This window comes from Melanostigma gelatinosum, assembly GCF_949748355.1.
Source record: "Melanostigma gelatinosum genome assembly, chromosome: 11".
Lineage (NCBI taxonomy): Eukaryota > Metazoa > Chordata > Actinopteri > Perciformes > Zoarcidae > Melanostigma > Melanostigma gelatinosum.
In genome coordinates, this window is record NC_136644.1 from 24677727 (window position 1) to 24695697 (window position 17971).

General features: G+C 42.8%; 2 protein-coding genes across 2 annotated transcripts; both read right to left on the reverse strand.

Moving 5' to 3' along the window:
- Positions 1-32: 32 nt before the first annotated feature.
- Positions 33-6510, reverse strand: ltv1 (LTV1 ribosome biogenesis factor). The gene is made up of 11 exons (XM_079279397.1): positions 6340-6510; positions 5651-5782; positions 5263-5457; positions 4888-4975; positions 3636-3768; positions 3299-3512; positions 2732-2859; positions 2441-2580; positions 1782-1834; positions 1404-1604; positions 33-828 (listed from the first exon to the last, which is right to left on the reverse strand). The coding sequence occupies exons 1-11, from the start codon at positions 6340-6342 to the stop codon at positions 718-720; spliced, it is 1398 nt and encodes a 465-aa protein (XP_079135523.1). The 5' UTR covers positions 6343-6510; the 3' UTR covers positions 33-717.
- Positions 6511-8388: 1878 nt separating this feature from the next.
- On the reverse strand, positions 8389-17339 carry capn9 (calpain 9). The gene is made up of 20 exons (XM_079278211.1): positions 17075-17339; positions 16083-16152; positions 15868-15986; positions 15007-15140; positions 13914-14082; positions 13702-13785; positions 13451-13536; positions 12997-13071; positions 12425-12585; positions 12055-12212; positions 11373-11572; positions 11117-11153; positions 10935-11015; positions 10790-10847; positions 10296-10360; positions 10118-10186; positions 9632-9710; positions 9296-9412; positions 8884-8942; positions 8389-8676 (listed from the first exon to the last, which is right to left on the reverse strand). Exons 1-20 carry the CDS (start codon positions 17279-17281, stop codon positions 8650-8652), a joined length of 2055 nt encoding a protein of 684 aa, XP_079134337.1. The 5' UTR covers positions 17282-17339; the 3' UTR covers positions 8389-8649.
- Between the last annotated feature and the right edge of the window lie 632 nt (positions 17340-17971).

The following is a 17971-nucleotide window of genomic DNA, read 5'->3' on the forward strand; positions in this document are numbered from 1 at the left end:
TGTTCAGATCAACTTGATACTCTCAGAAAGTTTGCATTTAATGTTTTTAATAAAGAGACATAAACAATATTGATATTTTCTTTTGTGAAGTCTTAACGCGTGTCGATAGAAAACCGTTGATACGATGGCGGAGTTTGAGCACAAATGATTATCTTTGAGGAATAGAAAAATCTTCATTTCAATTTTTCTCAACAGGTTTTCTGACCGAGCTGGATGAGAAGACTGATACCGCTCTTATAAATATGAAACTATGTCAGCAGCCAACTCATTTTAGCACACAGACGGAGAAACGAACATCCATAAAGCTCAGTTATTCACCGGTTATATTCTATGAAGGCGGTGTCAGACTGTGCCATGTTTCTTTAAGAGCCACCGAAATCCCACACTTCTGTTTTTAAACAAGCTATATGGCATTACTAGTGCGCTTTAGAGGAGCTAAGGATGCTAACTGCTAACGTACAGACATGAGCGGTATCATCAGCCAGCCTTTAGTGTTCCCGGATTTCAACGAGAGATGTTCCGATACCTTTTATTTTTTATTTATTTACAATACTGATCCAGATGCCTGAGCAAAACCAGTGTGTCTGTATATATTTAAACATCTGATGATTTGAGGAAACTCGAGGGTCTCGGCCCCTCCTCCTGTTTGTGGCTCGTTTTGTCAGCTCTGCTCAAGTGAAGCTCCGCTGACGCCACCAGAGTGGCGGCAGTTCGTAACTAAAGCTTCAGGCCTTGAACGTTCGTTCTCAGGTTCACCATCTGCTTCTCCTGTCGGACTTTTTCTTCCATGAACGCCATCTTGTTGGCTTTCTTCTCCACTCTCCGCTCCTGGTCAACACACAGAGGTTAGAATTTAAAAACATTTTCATGACGTCATCTCCTCCGTGGTTGGCATTGTGTAACGTGCCTTTTCTTATCGTGAAAAAGATTAAGTACAAAACTGATGACGCCCGTCTTTTGGTAAACATTTGACTCCAGCCTAAAGCCTACTCCTCTTTATGGTCTGACTCTAAATAGATCATAGTTTACCAAATGAACATCATGCTGTATTGAAGAAGACTTGAAACTGGAGACCATAAACTCATGTTTACAATGTTTACTGAGGGAATAAATCAAGAGAGAAGTAGAGTCATTTCCTCATACTTCTGTACAACCAGAGGAGTCGCCCCCTGGTGGACACTAGAGAGAATGCAGCTTTAACACATGAAGCATCGACTTCACTTTTCAGAACCGGAGGTTGCCGTCTGGTTTGTAATCGTTTTTGGACACAGAGGAAGAAGAGACATCAGGCTTTGAGACGCACAGAGACAGATCAATGGTGAGCGGTGAGAAGGATTATAGGAGGAGTAACATTTTGGTAATATCCTCGCTGTGTGTCCCTTTCTTTTCTCTCTCTTCCTCACCTTGCGTTCTTCCTTGATGGCTTGTTTCCTCGCCTTCCTCTCCTCTGTGCTCTCCTCCTTGTCGCGGGGCTGCGTGGAGACGCGCGGCAGGTCCGAGTCGTTGATCATCGTCATGCGCTCCGCCTGCTTGGCGGTGAGGCCTTTGGCAGGAAGGACGTCCAGAGGGATGCCCGTCTTCTGGGACACGCGGATCGGCTTCGTCTGAGGACAGAAGGAAGACAAAGGATTGTTCCTTCAAGTCTCATTTTTAGTCTACGTGCAAAAGTTGCCTCTCGCTGTTGACAACTCTACATCATTCATTTCAAAATAAGGTGTCATGGTGGGACCGAGTTCCGCCTCTTTATGTCCAATAAAGATTACAAAAGAGTGTTTTCATACCTTTGGTGGGTCTTGAATGACTTTGGGTCTGTTATACATGTTGGAATATGTACCTGGAGAAAACAAACATCATGCAGTCAAAATAACAAACACACTATCTGCATGATACAGATAAACTATTAACAGTCAGTGTCTCACCATTAAATACAGCACATGAACTACCCGTATGATAACATATGTCACTCTACTCCAGAGCATTTACGGGCTGGAGTTTATACGACATAACTGCTGCAGGAGTCAACCTTTCACCAAATGAACTTTACTGCACCGACGTGGAGCAGATACGACGCCAACCTTTGGCTCCCAATGAAAACACCCAAAAGGTCTCAGCCAGCAGATGAACACACACCTGATCTGATGTTTGAAAAGAGAGAAGTTGTACTACAGTGTGGGATCCTGAAGCTTCATCAAACAACACCCACATGTTGAAGATCATCAACTTTTCTTTATCCTCTGCTGTGTTCAGTAGCTCGAGGGTGTGTTCAGCTTAGCTTAGCACAAACACCGGCAGCAGACGGAAACGGTGCGTCTAGCTGCATCAACTTTACCTTCAGACGAATACAAATCTAACTTCACTGCGTTTGTTGATCCTTAAAGAGGATGTTTCGCTTCATGATGAAGAAACTGCTGGATGAGTGAAGAGTGGAACTTAAACTCACTGATGATGGTTTCACAGTCCCACTTCTCTTCTGGACCCTTGATAACAATCCTTTCCATCTCCTCCTCCTCCTCGTCGTCTTCATCCTCCTCCTTCAGGACAGGAAGTTCTTTTGGACCGAGGTCATCGGGCCTCAAGTATCTGAACCGCAAACAAGACGCGCGTTGGTCAGCTGGCTGATTTAAAGCAACGGTTTAAATAAAACAATCCGATGCAGCATCAATCGCCCAGCAGATGATTTGAATTAAACTTCAACACAATTAAAGAGATAATAAATATGAACAGCGCTCACTCTTTCTGTTTCTGGATGAAGTAGTCTTTGATCACTTCTTCCAGGCGAGCGCTGTCCGGCTGGATGAAGCCCTCCAGCTCGGCGTTGTCCAGAGCGCCGATCTCATCGTCATCAAACTGTTCGTAGAACTGAAACAACGGAAATGTTCACGGAACAACTCGAGTACGAAAAGTAAAAGTACCCGTCAGTGTTTTACTAATATATCTGATGTTTCTGGATTAATATCACTGCTGCATTCATGTGTATGTTGTATTTTATCTCCTTAATATTCTGTTATTAAGCATCTTCCAGCTGATCCAAGAGTCTTTTTAAAGAGTTTATTCATCTGAAGAAGTAGGATTTTATCAACACATAAAGGAACATTTCATCTTTCAGTTCATCACAAACTGTTTCTACAACGAGTAAATATATTTGTCTGGTAAATGTAGTGGAGTAAAAAGTATAAAGACCAACGAAGAAGAACCTTGAAGTTGAGCTTAAAAACAGCATTTTAATAAAGGTACTTGGTTACATTCCACCACTGTGTCGGTAAATGATCAAACGGTCGAGTTCAAAGTGAAAGTTCACCTTTTCGAAGCGGTCGTCCAGCAGCGTGAGCTGCTCGTTCCTCCTCATCACAGACGACGTCATCGAGTACTCCGTGAAGCGACTCTTCGTCTCCTCGTCCATGAACGGAAACTCTGGAGCGCGTCCTTCCCCGTCGCCCGAAAACCCACCTTCAGAGTCAAAGTCTCCTTCCTCGTCTGTGTCCTCCCACTCATCATCATCATCGTCGCCGCCTCTGCCACACACACACACACACACACACACACACACAGCAAAACAACGTTAATCACTTTCAAAAAAATCAAGTTTAAAATCAAGAAAATCTGAAGAAAGATGTTTTTACATTGCGTTTTCTTACTTCGTGTCCACTGCTCCACTCGCTGCGTTTGCTTTGACGATGAAGTCGTCGTCCAGGAGGTTGTCGGGGTCGTCGAAGTCGAAGTCCTCGTCGAGAGCAGCCACGATGTCGGGGTCCAAGTCCAGACGTGGTCCTGAAGCGAAACACACAAACGAGATGCGGAACCTTTGAAGCTGCTTTAGGCCACTTCACATGTTGGGGACAACAAAGCAGCAGCAAAGAGGTGAAAGTAAAAAACACCCGAGGAAACTGGAAACACGTCCAGTTTAATCACAAAACCGAGCTCGGGTACAGATCTGTATGCGCACGAAGGAGATCCAGAACTAGTTTCAAGACTGTTATACCAGCAGCGTAGCCTTAGAAGTATCTGATCGCTGCTGAAGACAACTCGATTTTCAGAAGTGATGCCTTCGACTCATCGATTAGTCGATTTCATCGCCAGATCTGTGAAACTGAGTTTCTCCACAAAGAATCGCACGACTTTAAATCTTGTGTTTACCAGAAATGTGCTCATACGTTTCTTGGAAAGCAGCCATTCAGCATGAAAAACACACTAATCGACTGAAGAAATCTCGGTCGACTTCGACGCTGCATCAGCACAAAGCAACTCTGTTTCTTAAATCTTCAGTGTAGTAATTCGTTTGGTGAAACACACCACATATCTATTTATCGATTTATAATGATGAGTTTGTTCCCTAAATTGTTAATTATTTCACAGTTCCCTCTGAACACCAGCAGAGGTCGATTAAGCTCATAAAGTACTTTAAGGGCGACGCTGGTATTTTCCAGTGTTTTTGGGACGAACAACAACAACCAGTTTTGAAACCAGTCCAGTTTTGAGCGAGAGCACTACAGACAGCAGATGCTCACAGGATGCAGCGGAATGTTTTTGGGGGCAAGCTTGCACCGCCATTTACGTGCACTGAAGGTTCTCGTTTCTGCCACCGACGGGCTCAGATTGTTAGAAGTGTCTCGCTCAAGGAGAAGCCTTTAGAGGATATTACTTTACTGAATATTTAGAGGATTTTAACGATGTGGACGACGTCTTTGAATTTGACGGCCGCCCGTATTTAAATTAAGTTTCAATAAAGTTGTCAGACATTAAAGATAACAATGTGAGCCTTTTAATGAACGTAGCGTGACATGGACGCTGCTCACTTGCTCTCGCAGATCACAGCGGACGGTTACAGCGTTTAAAAAAACTTTAAAACACAGATGTTTCCCTTTAATGCCATTTTACGGTGATGTTTACCTGAGATAGGAGCCGCTTTGTTCAGAAGTCCCACCTCCTCTTCGAACTCTGAGGCGAACACTGAGGACGGCAGGTTGATGGTACTGGCCTGTACCATCAGACAAAGACAGGAAACATTTCAGAGTAGATTTCCTCTCATCTTTCGTGCGTTAACTTATTTCTTTGCTTGATGGCGTCTAGGATTAACAGTCTGATCAGCTGCATTTAGAAAATCCTCTGGAAGAAAGCGTTAAATTGCACTATTTTGAGGTCTACTTCGCTAGTAGCAAACTGCTTTCTAACAAAGAGGACCAGAAAGAAAGAAAAAATAACAGACCCTGATGTCATAATATGAAATGCCAGAACTGTTCCAGGGGTAACTTTGAGTCAACTTACAGGAACGGCGTTGTCGCCCTCCTCCGAGTTCTCCTCGTCCTGGAGATGAACCGGCCGCCTGTCGCCGGGTGCCGGTGCGTCTGCCACCAGCTCGGTCGTGGGCACCGCCTCCTTCAGGTGCTGCAGGTAGTTGTAGTCGTCGTCGAAGAAAACGCCAAAGTCCCTTTGCTCCTCGCGCCTCTTCTCCGTGTCCCCCTGAGAAACATCGAAAGACGGCAACGCTGAATGGTTCAGAACATGAAAAAAGTACAACACTGAACTGCTCTTAACTCACAGGGGCGGCACGTCTCTGTTGTATATTGTACAGTCTGTTCTTTAAAGGGTCCCAAGTTAAAAGTAGCACGACATGTATTAAAGAAACAACAACAACAACACCGTTAATGTGTACCTTGATGGCGGGCAGGAGGACGTGCTGTGGGGCTTTCTCATCTGCAGCCAGCGGGTCCCTCTGACTCCTGTGGACGAGGTGAAAGGTCACGGCCTTCTTCTTTTCGATGAACGACTTCTTCTTTCGATGAGGCTGGAAGACACAAACACAGCAGTGAATGGCGGTGATGATAGAACGGTGAAGTCTTTGGTTCGCCAATCAGCTACTTAATATAATTTAGTGGTGTATTGGTTTGTTTCGATTTTTAGTTTTGGTCTGGTGGCTCACTACAGGCAGTTTGGCGAGTTTAACCTTGTTTTTGGGGAGATTACATGAAGTGTATTAACGTATATGGCTACTTCGAGACGACTGCCTGCATTCATCGTCGCTTGTTTTTGAGTTTGAATGAAGTGTGTTTACACGACGCCTTACAGTCCATTGGTGTCCAAAGCATCCATTTGACCGCGTAAGGAGGCAGTTATTGACATTTATAAGGCGGTTTCAAACACTATCGAACAATGCACACCTGCTCTTACATATCTACGTTACATATATTTTTGCAACCCCAGCAAGATAGTTACTGTTAACCTGTTTGACAATGCAAACGAACATTTAGTTTACGATGTTATTTTTAATGCACACCAGTGACGTTCGTCAGTGTTAACGTTAGCTATAAAGGTTAGCTTTTTAGCTTAAAAACGTCAGTTTACCATGTTGTAACGGAATCTCTGCCGCTATCCTTCGACTAATCCGGTTTAAAGCCGGTCAAACCTCCAACGACAGGTGGCAGTTAAAAACAAATAACCGTGTAAATCCAGAAACTTTCGTTGTTGTTGTTCATCCACGCTGGGTTATCCTTCACCATGCTGCGGCGACCATTGCTGGAAAGAACCATTTTGGCGAACAGTGGGGGGGGGGGGGTAAAAGGATATTAATATGATTTAATACAGACCGCTTACGGGATTAGTTTACATTTATATTGTAATTCATGCGTTATCTTAAATGGAAACTTGTGTTTGTATTCGTAATGTAATTCATGTCATTATAAACCAGGTACTCCCTCATTATGCATTGTTGGTATAGTCCACAATCTTTCTCTCTTCATGTACTGTTGGTGCAAACCCAGTTTATAGGCGCATTACCGCCACCTGCTGGCCTGGAGAGCTTAGTACAGCACTTAAATACAGCACAGTACATGAGTTACATTCTACCACTTAAAATCAGGCAGTGTTCTAAGCATTTCATTATTTAATTACATTTTCTGTTTTATTTTTATTTGTGGAATTTACTAAATTATTTTACAAACAAAATACATTTTTAATTTCTTATTTATTCATTTATTAGTTTATTTTTTGTGAATATTTGTGGCAGCAGGACGATGTGTGTGTGTGTGTGATTGAGTCAAAATAAACTACAGAGTGTGTGTATTCATGATAAAGGAACATGATCATATTGAACAACAGTTCAACAGTGAGGCTCATTGATGTGTGTTTAATGGAGCTCTATGGTTCAGTGGAAGAAGAGGCATCAGGCTTTGATACACAAACAATACTTGTTAGCAGAAACATTCACAGGTGGTTTTGGTCCTTTCATGGGATTTGTAGACAATAAACGAAGATAGAATATCACCACACTTATTCTTTAACCTGAGCTTCTGTTAAAGCAGCCGCTCTGTGACTTTAATTACTAGTTATCAGACACATCCACACCTTCATTCCCCTCCATGCCTAAACTACGTGGGCAGGAGCCCAAAAGTATTTCCCATCCAACATCAATAAGTTCACTCCGGTGTTTTTCCATATCTCACTCTCAACATCGGTGGCTGTGAAATGTTTCCTGTTGTTCCAGTTCAAACAACATTCTTTCTGTCAAAGCAATACCTTCACCCACAACCCACAACCTACAATCTACAATCTACAATCTACACCCTACACCCTGCACATCTTTTACACTGATCCACCTGCATGAATGTTATTTTATTTTTATGTTCAGTATCTTTATTATCTGGTTATCAAAACAACCCCTGTGGTGACAGCAAAACAAAAACAAATGAATGTAACGCCACGCAACATTGGTGGAAGTAACGAAGTACATTTACTTCTAAAGTACAATCTGAGTCACTTGTACTTTACTTGAGTATTTCCATTCTATGCTAATTTATACTTGTACTCAGGGAATATATTGTATGTTTTACTCCACTACATTTGATTTGATTACTTTGCAGATTACGATTATTATTATTATTAATAGGTTATTATTGTTGCGTATAGTTCGCTTATAGTTCGCTCCAACATTAAAGTGATTGAACACAAACGCATCAATAATTCTAATTCAATAACAGCATATATATTATTCTGTAATTGGCACATTCTGCAGAGGAGTACTTTTGGCACTTTAAATGCATTTTGTGCTCGTACTTTTACTCAGTCAAACTTTGAATGCATGACTTTTACTTGTAACAGAATATTTCTTTACTTTACTCTTACATTATCTGAGCCCTTCTTCCACTATTGCCAATGCAAAACAATGTCTGATTGTTTAAATTAAAAGAACAATCCATTCAACTTTTGGAGAAGTTTCGGTCACTGGACTGTTGTTGGTTAAAAAGCAAATTAAGTTTCATAAATAACAAACGTAACCTGCCCACCCTGTAAGGTTTAGTGTGTTTCACTCGCTGACTATAGCTGTTGTAGTTATAAAGACAAACTATTTATTTCGTCACAAAAATAAACTGATATCTCGCAGCATTTCAGCCCAAAACCAGATGTTTTTATTCAAAGTTTATTTCCATTCAAGCAGAGAGCAGAGAAAATGAAACAATGTTTGGTCCAAAAGCACGAGTCAGCACATTTTCACAGTCAATCCCAGCGTTCCAACTCTTCCGAGCAGCAAGTATCTCACTTTATTTAGCCAAAGAAAATAAAAAACACCGATAGATATTGTGAGTTTGAGGCCTGAATATTCAGCACGCTGCACACGTTTTGTTCTTCTGGTGGCTTCTGTTTGCTCTCAGCGTTTCCTCAGACGTTCATCGACAACATCAGGAACTGTGAGGGGAAGAGAGAATAAACTCAAGTTAAACCAAGTCCCAGATGATTAACATCTAAATTCAGTTGAGTGCTAAGAGCGAAAACTCTCTTGTGATAAGAAAGACAATCCCAGGAGGAAATCCATCCGTCTGGTTGAGCAGGTTTGGTGTAAAACAAACGCCTCCGGAGTGTTTGCAGAGACTAAAGGGCGTCGCAGGTTTCTACCTGCATGATGTTCATGTTCACGCGCCCTCTGCGGGATCTGTCCAGAACCTGGAACGCTCCTGGTGAAGAGGAAGCGTTTCAGTCAGTGAAAAGCATTCATGTGGTTATTGTGGACCAAGTGGAGCATTTTATCTCAACTTCTGTCTTCTATACATACTGAACATGTTCATTTGAGCTTAGATTATATTTTTATTTGATATACTTCTAATTATTTATTTGTGTCCTTGTGCTGCTGCAACACCTGAGTCTCCCCTCTGGAAGCCAACAATGGATTATCTTATCTTAACGATTCATGAAAGAAGTATTCAATTCAACACGGAGGGTCTTAAACGAACACGAATACATCTTTCCTGTGCTGATCTCGGGCCGTTGATGTGCTGTGAACCCGGCGGAGGATCTTATTTCAACGTACTGAACATGTTCTCCAGGCGGACGATGCAGGTGAGGTAGTCGTCGAAGTCGATGTCGTATTTGTCGTCAGCAAACCTCAAACCGATCAGCTGCAGGAGTTTGTTGTTCAGCTGCATGCCTGAACAACAAGACACGAGATTATTCCCACAAACCCATGACTGTCGTGTGTATTGTCTGTGCTGCTACCACGAACACGAACACTACTTGTCTCACTTTTACTTCTTATTATTCGGCTTATTCATACTTTGGTGAGAGCGGGCTGGTCACCGATTTGATTATTTGTGCGCGTGTCTGTGTCTTTTCTTCTCATTGTCATTTCCAAACAGTCGACGCTCACCTGCAGCTTTGAGAGCGATGCGAAGCTCGTAGGACGACATCTTCCCTGAGCGGTCGGTGTCAAAGGACAAGAAGAGCATCTGGAACAGCAGAAACTCGGATTAACAGCCTGACGCACAAACGCACCGCCAGTGTTCTGATGTGGAGTTTTTCCATTTTATGCTACTTTATACTTCTACTTCACTACAGCTCAGTGGGAAAACTGTACGTACAGGCTTTCGTTACTTCACAGATTAAGAGTCGTAATACAAAATATCAATACATTATAAAAGGATTACCCAGCAGTATATAAAGCAATATGTATCAAATACATATAAATACATTCAAATGAGCTCCACGTTTTAGTTTCAACAGTAAAGTAATGAACACATTAATGCATCAATAATTATCATCTAGTCACGTAATAATGTGTATTCTGAAATGTGTCATTCTGCATAACGAGTACTTTCACTTTTGGCACTTTTTAAACACATAAATCAACACGTACGATCCACTTCTTCATCTTCTCCCAGAAGACCTTAAACTCTTGGAACTCCAGCTGGCCCGTGTTGTCCACCTGCTTTACTGTCAAGGGAAAAACCTTCCCAAAGCATTTTCATCGTACAGGATTAATGTTCACTGATGAAATCAAAGGGTTTGCCACGAGTCAGTGTGTGGAAGGATACATCCATCAGGTTGATGATACTGTGGCAGGTGCTCAGACTCAGGCCTTCAAATTTGATCTCTTTTCCTAAAAGCAAAACAGAATTCAAGAAGAAGTGGAACAGTTAGGTTTTTTAAATTTGCGTCAAAGTGGTAAAACATGGAAACAAATGTAGAGAAACTTGTTGTACAAGTAAGAGGAAAGGGGCCTAACACACTATTTTGGCATTAAATCATTTCTGCACATCTAATTCTGCCACATTAGACCACGATAGAGGATAACAAGCTTCTTCTGGGCCTTTTACTTGATGCCACAAAGGGTTGCATTCGAAGGGAAATCTTCTAAATTTGCTTGACAACAGTAGCTCCCAGTGTTTTTGTCTCGTGGCCTCTTGAAGTGGAACAATGTCTATTTATTGAAAACCTAAAATTAAGCAAGAAATTGGAGAAAAAGGAAATGAAACTAAAGGGACCAGCTGACAAAAAAGCCCTCAAAATACTTTTCCTTTTCACTTACGTCTGCTGAGGACGCCGTTCAGCATCTGCTGCAGCTCTCTGACGGAGATGGCCTGGTCCTGTAGACGCACAAGTAAACTTTAAATTCATCCACACATGGTCATCTACAAACCTGACCCAGTGTCTGAGGTCATGTGATCTCTTACATCACCAGCGAGCTGTTCAAACAGCCTCCTCAGGCCTTTCTCCTCGTCCGTCTCGTCCTCTGGAGCGGAGGGTGGGGCCGGCTGGTGGAAACAACGCAGCAGCATCAGTACAGGCGACCAGGACCCGGTTGATCGACTAAACGGGGTCATTGATTATCCAGTTCCTGGTGTGATCTACTTACATCTGGGAGGTCAGCGTCAACGTTGCTTCCCATCTCGCTGTGGAACACAAACACAAGTTGTGATACTGTGTCAAGACATTTACCGATTTTAAAATGATTTATTAACACCCCCCAATACTGAAATTATTATCAAAATAGAAAGCCACTGAAACGTTCCATTAAATATGTATTTTTTACTCTTTATGGGTGCACTAGGGTTTAAATGTATTGACTTTTTGTTTCCCAGTTTTGTTCCCCTGATGTTTCAAACACTCACAGAGTCTTCTCTGAGAAGACCCTGATGATGAAGTCGGCCTCGTGGTGGGGCTGGAAGGTGGTGGGCACCAGCAGGTAATTCCCAGGAGGCAGTGTGAAGCGCTCCGATATCTCCCGCACGTTGATGTAGGTCTTGCTGCGAGCTTTGGATGCGTTGTAGCGGAAGAAATCTTTTCCCAGTTGGTCCTCGTCCTCTGGAGCCTGAACGAGAGACGAGAGATTCATTTTAGCTCGTTCTAACTGGACAAGATAAACGCAAAACAAATACATTTGATACGTGAAGGTAGGCGAGTGTGAGGGAAGTACGAGGCCTGATGATTGACTGACAAAACAATGTGCCCTCAGCGTCCATTTAGTAGCATTCCGGAGCTTTCGGTCATATCGAAAGATTGTATTCAGGTCAAGAATGAACACATTCAAATCGTGAGAGGTAAATCTTAATGTGCACTTCAAATATGTATGTATGAAAAATGTGCTTACAGTAATATAAATAACAATATCAATGTGTTTCTATCAAACCAATTTTGGTGTCTTGTCTTTGAAATCTTTCAGTTTCAGTAAAGTAATTGAAATAGTGAAAGCCAACATGGAGTCCTGAGCCAAAGGCTGTTCTGATGAGTTGCACTTTCACTGCCAGGAAACACTCAACGTAGATATTAAACCTCGTTCGGCGTCGTTCTGACCTCGTACACTGCAAAGCCGATGGTTTCCATGTCCATGCCTTCCTTCCTCAGCTTTCGTCTGTTCTTCTGCATCAGAGCGATCACCACGCTGCACACGTCGTCGTCATCGTCAGCGTCCTCCAGCTGCAGCTTGAACTGCGGGTTGGTCCAAAATGTGTCTGCGGATCGAAGATTCAGAGACGAGGATGGCAGTCGGCCAGTTTAATGACAAAAGGCAACAAATCAAGAAAAAAAAGAATATTAATATTAAATTAATTACATCATCTCATCTGTTGCCAGTAAACCCAACTTGTTTATTCTGCAATAAAGTGGAGGCAAGTTCCTATATTGCGTTCTTTCTCATGTGATTTGTGAGGTCTGGTGGTCTCACCGATGAAGTTCCTGCAGCCTCCAGCGGTGGAGCCGCGGATCCAGTTTCCCTCAAACATGTTTACTTCCCAGTGGCGCTTTGTGTTGTCGGACAGGTCGTCGGGGGTCATGTTGCAGATCTCCACCTTGTTGTAGTTCCTCTTGAAGTCGTTAAACTCCATCCTGGAGTCACAAACACAAGCGATGTCATCTCGAAATACAGTGAACAGTACACAAGAGTTCAACAATGAAAAGATTTGAATGCGTTTATTGTTACGTTTGTGAGTCTGGATGGAGTCACTGTTCCCATTAGAGAAAGATATTTACTGGCGTGTGAAATTTAATATTAATAAAATCGAACTCCAGATTTAAGTGTACAGCACCAAATGCTAAAACTCCCTCATTAAGATTAAATTAAAGACGATTTCTTTTTTTCTATGTGGCTTCTTTGGGCACGTTACATTTCTGACCCTTTCTACAGTGATTATTCTGTTCACTACATTCCTGCGTGCAACATATTTAACACGCAAACCTAACGCAAAGACAAAGTTGTATACAGTTAAAAACATTTCTTCATCTTTAGTTTGGACTCACCAGAATTCACCATTGTCTGATTTCTGCAGGAGGCGATTTTTAGCAGCTGCGTCAACATAATTCCACTCTCTGGAACTGAAACAAGACGGAACAATCTGTTACGACCTCAACATGCAACAATCGGAGGAAAAAGAATGCCAATGCTTTCCACCAACAACTGACAAAAACACATCGCAAGAAATCTGTTTTCCATTCACGCAAGTATGAGGTTGTACCATGAAAGGCTTCAGGACAAGTCATGTTGGTGGTGTGATGAAGGACAAACAACGTCCATAACAATATGATGAGGTTATGTTTGGTCAAATATCCAGGATTGGTCATTTTACTCTCTCATCCTAAATAATGCGATAATAATCTTATCGGTATGATAATACCAATAAAGATGCTTTTAACGACTTGTGTCCACAAGATATCTCTGCAGAAAAGATAAAGTGGTGCTGTCCTTCATGCTCACTTGTCACTCCAGGGGCCGTTCCACTCGACCTGACCCCAGGGGTTCCTGACCCGGACCAGCTGGACCTTCTGCCCTCGGACAGTCACCTGAAAATCAAACATTTCGTTTTTTTGTTCGTGTACGATTCTGCGTATGGCTCTGCTTAGTAATGTCCCTGAAGAAGTAATTAAACTGAATCAGAGTTTTCTATATACTTTTCCCTCATCATTATTAGTAAGTCTGCATTCAGAAATACATAAAACGAGTGCTACCTCCTCCACGCCTGTGATGGAGTACGCGTGTCCCTTCACCAGGCCGGTGGTTGTCTTGGCCTCAGACTCTGCAGAGCTGGAGATCTGGAGAAAACCACAATGCAGAGAGGTGTTTAAAGCAGAAGAGCTTGGCTGAAGTGCTGACTACACTTCTTGGACAGTATGACAGGTGGAAGTAACAATAATTAAATGCTATGAAAAAAGGTTTTTACATCAATGGAGCATCCCATCATGGAGCCCCTGTCCAGTGCCTTCTTCATGGTCGAGAACAGTTTGTCCGAGGCGTTATTGGTTTCGTAAACTTCACCGACACCGCCGGTAAAATCCTCCATGGCCTCCATCGTGCTGCCGCCCTTCAGGGACTCGTAGCTGCCGTGCAGTCTAAAAAACAGGAAACAGGAAAACACATCACGGCGGTCAACACAGAATGAACAAAGTGAAATCAAAGGCCAGACTTACAGATTTAAAAAGCTGTCACAGCTTAAGAGTTTAAGGATGATGGTCTTGCTTTGGATGTTCATGTTCCCTAGGGGATTAACCATGATCCTTTTGGTGACCCCACAGCAGCGCTATCAGGCCAAACTGTCAGCTTTTACACAGACTAAGAGTCCACATTTCCAAAGCCAATGGGGACCATGAACGCCTGTACATCTTAATCTGTCTAATTGCTGTTGATGTATTTCTGTCTGGAACAAAGCGATGGACTAATTGACCAACTGAACTCTAACACCATGACATTTACTGAGCATGTTTATGCTCCCCAGAGGATGATCCCTTTCCTAGTTTATACACTCGTATGACCTTTCCTCACGGTCCACTCTCAGGACAAACTTCATCTCACGCTGTGTTCACAATACAAGCGACAAAAGCAACGAAACGACAAAGTGTGGTCGGCTACATGATCGGCGAGTCCCCGTTGACGTGTTGCTGAAGCGCCCGTTAGCGTAGTTATGTTGTTAAATAGCCCTGGTGGAAAGGAACAGGGTGAAACAAAAACGCATGATGATGTTCGTATCGCGTGACCGCAGCATAACAAAGCACAAACCAAATGAAATTTCAGAGAGCTTTTGTGCTCCCCAGAGGATGAACCTGTTCATTTCAATGGTCCATTCATTCCACACATGTTAACGTTTTCAGAAATGTGGGTGTAATGCAGAGCTTTACATTTTCAGTCACATTTCAGGCAGATATGCCAAATAAAATACAGTTATAGTGTGACGTGATTGTGATTTTGGTGGAAACAAAGTCGATTCATTTAGTTTGTGATCTGTCGCTGATAAAGGAGGTACAGAAACATGTTTTTACTTGGCGTAGGCCTTCTCCAGCAGGGCGCTCCAGAACTCGTCGTTGGAGGCCGAGTGAAGCATGATGAGTTTGTTTCTAACCGCCGGCAGCCTGTCGTCCACCACCACGTCCAGCCATCGGTTGTGATTCCAGAACTGAGGGACAAACAGAGAATGTGTCACGAAACCTCCCTTTCGCACTATTTAGTTATCTGTTACATGTTTGTTGGATTTGCTATTTTTGGTTCATTTGTGAGCAAAAGACGACCTCCTGTTTCATTGAGATCGGCTGAGACACCTGTCAATCAAGCAAACATGCCCCCAGAAATACTTCTCTTTCAGTATCTCTGACATAAAAACAAATAATTAAATTGTACTTTTAGAGAGAATTCAATCCTCTTTGACTGAACTGTTGGAGGGAAGTGCAGCTCTCTGTTACTGCTTCACTAGATGCCGTGTAGTTTGCATACATTGACTTTTCTATATTTAATTTGCCCTGCTTAGTATGTGTGTCTTATTTTCCTTATTTTGTTTGTATTTTCATGTTTTCATATATCATTATATAAACACACATACTGCAGAGCTATGATATCTGCAGCTTTATATAATATTTGGGATTATTCTTATCTGGGGAGGAGGTCCACTGTGCAAACCTACAGTTTTTATAAAGTTTGTTTTAAAACATGAAACCCTGCAAAGCATAACTCAGTAGAGCTAACGGACGGACGGATGGAGGATTATTTGTGTCTTTCTCAAGGTGAAGTTTAGTTTTCTTGTTCTTGACAGAGACTGAAATGCCCAAGAGACTCAGTCAGAGGGAAACATGTCATCCGATAAACCATCTGCGCCTCATCGGCCTGCAGCCGGTCAGCCGGCGGTCTACCTGGAAGTGAAAGATGCCCGCGTATCTGCGGTCGAAGTCCTGGTCGTGGGGGACGACTCGGGCCAGGGTTTCTTTTTTGAGGGTCAAGGATGCGATGGCTGCCAGGAGCCAGCAGTCCCCTGTGGTGACAAAAGGGGTGCATCATGGGTAAGTGGGTGAAATATGTGCATACAAACAGACACAAAACAACTCATGCAGACAGCTTGAGTACCAACCAAGTTGTCCTTGGCAAATGTCTGTCCTGTCTGCGTTGCCGACGATGAACTTCGGGTTGTCGCAGATCTCCTGTAGAGAAACCGGAAAAGAACAGGTTTGGTGTATTTGAGAAGAAGAAAAATGACAGTTGAGAGGTGACACAGGTGCCTTTAATAGGTGTGTTCACATTCCAGGCATATCAATCATTCTGAAACACACACAAACAACACACCAGCTGAAAGCAGCTGAAGCGTTTACTCTGAAGCAACGCCCAAGAGAGAAATGTGGAGTCATCGCAACAAACGTGATTGGTGAGTTTACCCCAGTGTACTCAGGTCAGGTTGTGTTCACAGGTAGAAATGCTGGCAATGAGCTAAAGCACACAGTCAAGTGACAGACATCAATGAAGAAAGTCAAGAAAGCTTCCACAAATGTATGAATCTTCAGCTGATCAGCTAAAACCAACCAACATCAAAGGTCTGGGCTCGTCTTCTGAGCAGCTGCAGAGTTTTATTTGACTGCTGATAGCGTTGAGGCGTGTGGGGATAAAGTCTGCGTACGGAGCTCAGAGTCAGCAAACTGCCCATGCACTTGCCTCTCTTTACTCAGCTTTCTTGCAGAACTGGTTTTGCAGGACGGGAAAAAACCAACTTCAAATAAACATGCGCTGTATTTCTTCAAAGCCTTAATATCAATAATTACTTACCAATTCTGCCAACACTCATTCACTCAACTGCCTCAGACAGTTTTCATTTATTCAGCCTGTCCTGAACCAGAGTCTTACATTTATGAGACTTTAGAATCGTAAATATGACCGGTTTTAAACTAAAAACGACAAGAATATTAAAGCATGTGTTGACCCATCATAGAAAATCTCATCAGGTGATCAGCTCACCTTGAAACAGCAACATTTCATTCATTCAACATTTCAAAAACTGAATTTCAGACACAAATTGGCTACATTTAACAGATTAAAACTTGAAATCGACAAATGATATGTGTGCCTACGTACCTTTGGCCTCTTCCATTCAATATTGACAGGAACACTCTGGCTGAAGTAGAGCGAGGAGTCTTCGGCGGGGAAGTCTGGATCCTCAAACAGGACCCCCTCCTTCAGACATTCGTGCCTCAGATCATCAAACGACTTCCCATCCGCCTGCGTGTCCACGGCCTTCTTGGAGCCGGAGCCCTGGCCCGACAGTGTGGACTGCAGAGGCATCTTCTTCAGGAGGAAGAAGCTCAGTGAGCGGAGGAAGAAGGAGACGTGAGGTGGTGTGGGATGGAGTGTGTGTGTGATGCAGGACAGAGCCTGTCAGGTCGGTAGGGCAGTGAGGTACACACCCTCCAGACAGAAACTGGTTCGTCCTCCTGTGGCGGAGAACCTCGCCCCAGCTGACTCTCTCTCTCTCTCTCTCTCTCTCTCTCTCTCTCTCTCTCTCTCTCTCTCTCTCTCTCTCTCTCTCTCTCTCTCTGGGTTTGACTTACATGATACTGTAAGAATTTAACTGATAAATTTAATAGTTTGAAGTGGTGTTCTCATTCAATCAGTATCTCTGTTAGGGAACTTTTGGCGCACTTAAAAGGACCACAGAAGTGTTGTTGTACCTTTATGTATTCATATTTATACTTCTGTCTGTACTGTAAACATCTGACATATAGTGTATTCATATTTATACAAAAATGTCTTTACTAGATATTTTAAGCAAAATGACCCCAAAGAGACACAAAACAACCACTAAGAGACATACAACAACCACAAAGAGATGCAAAATCATCCCAGAGACAAAAAACGACCACAAAGACACATAAAGACAACACAGAGATGCCCAATGGCCTCGATAAGACGCCAAACATCCTCTAAGAGACTCAACTAGGCCACAAACAGACACAAAACGACCACAAAGAGATG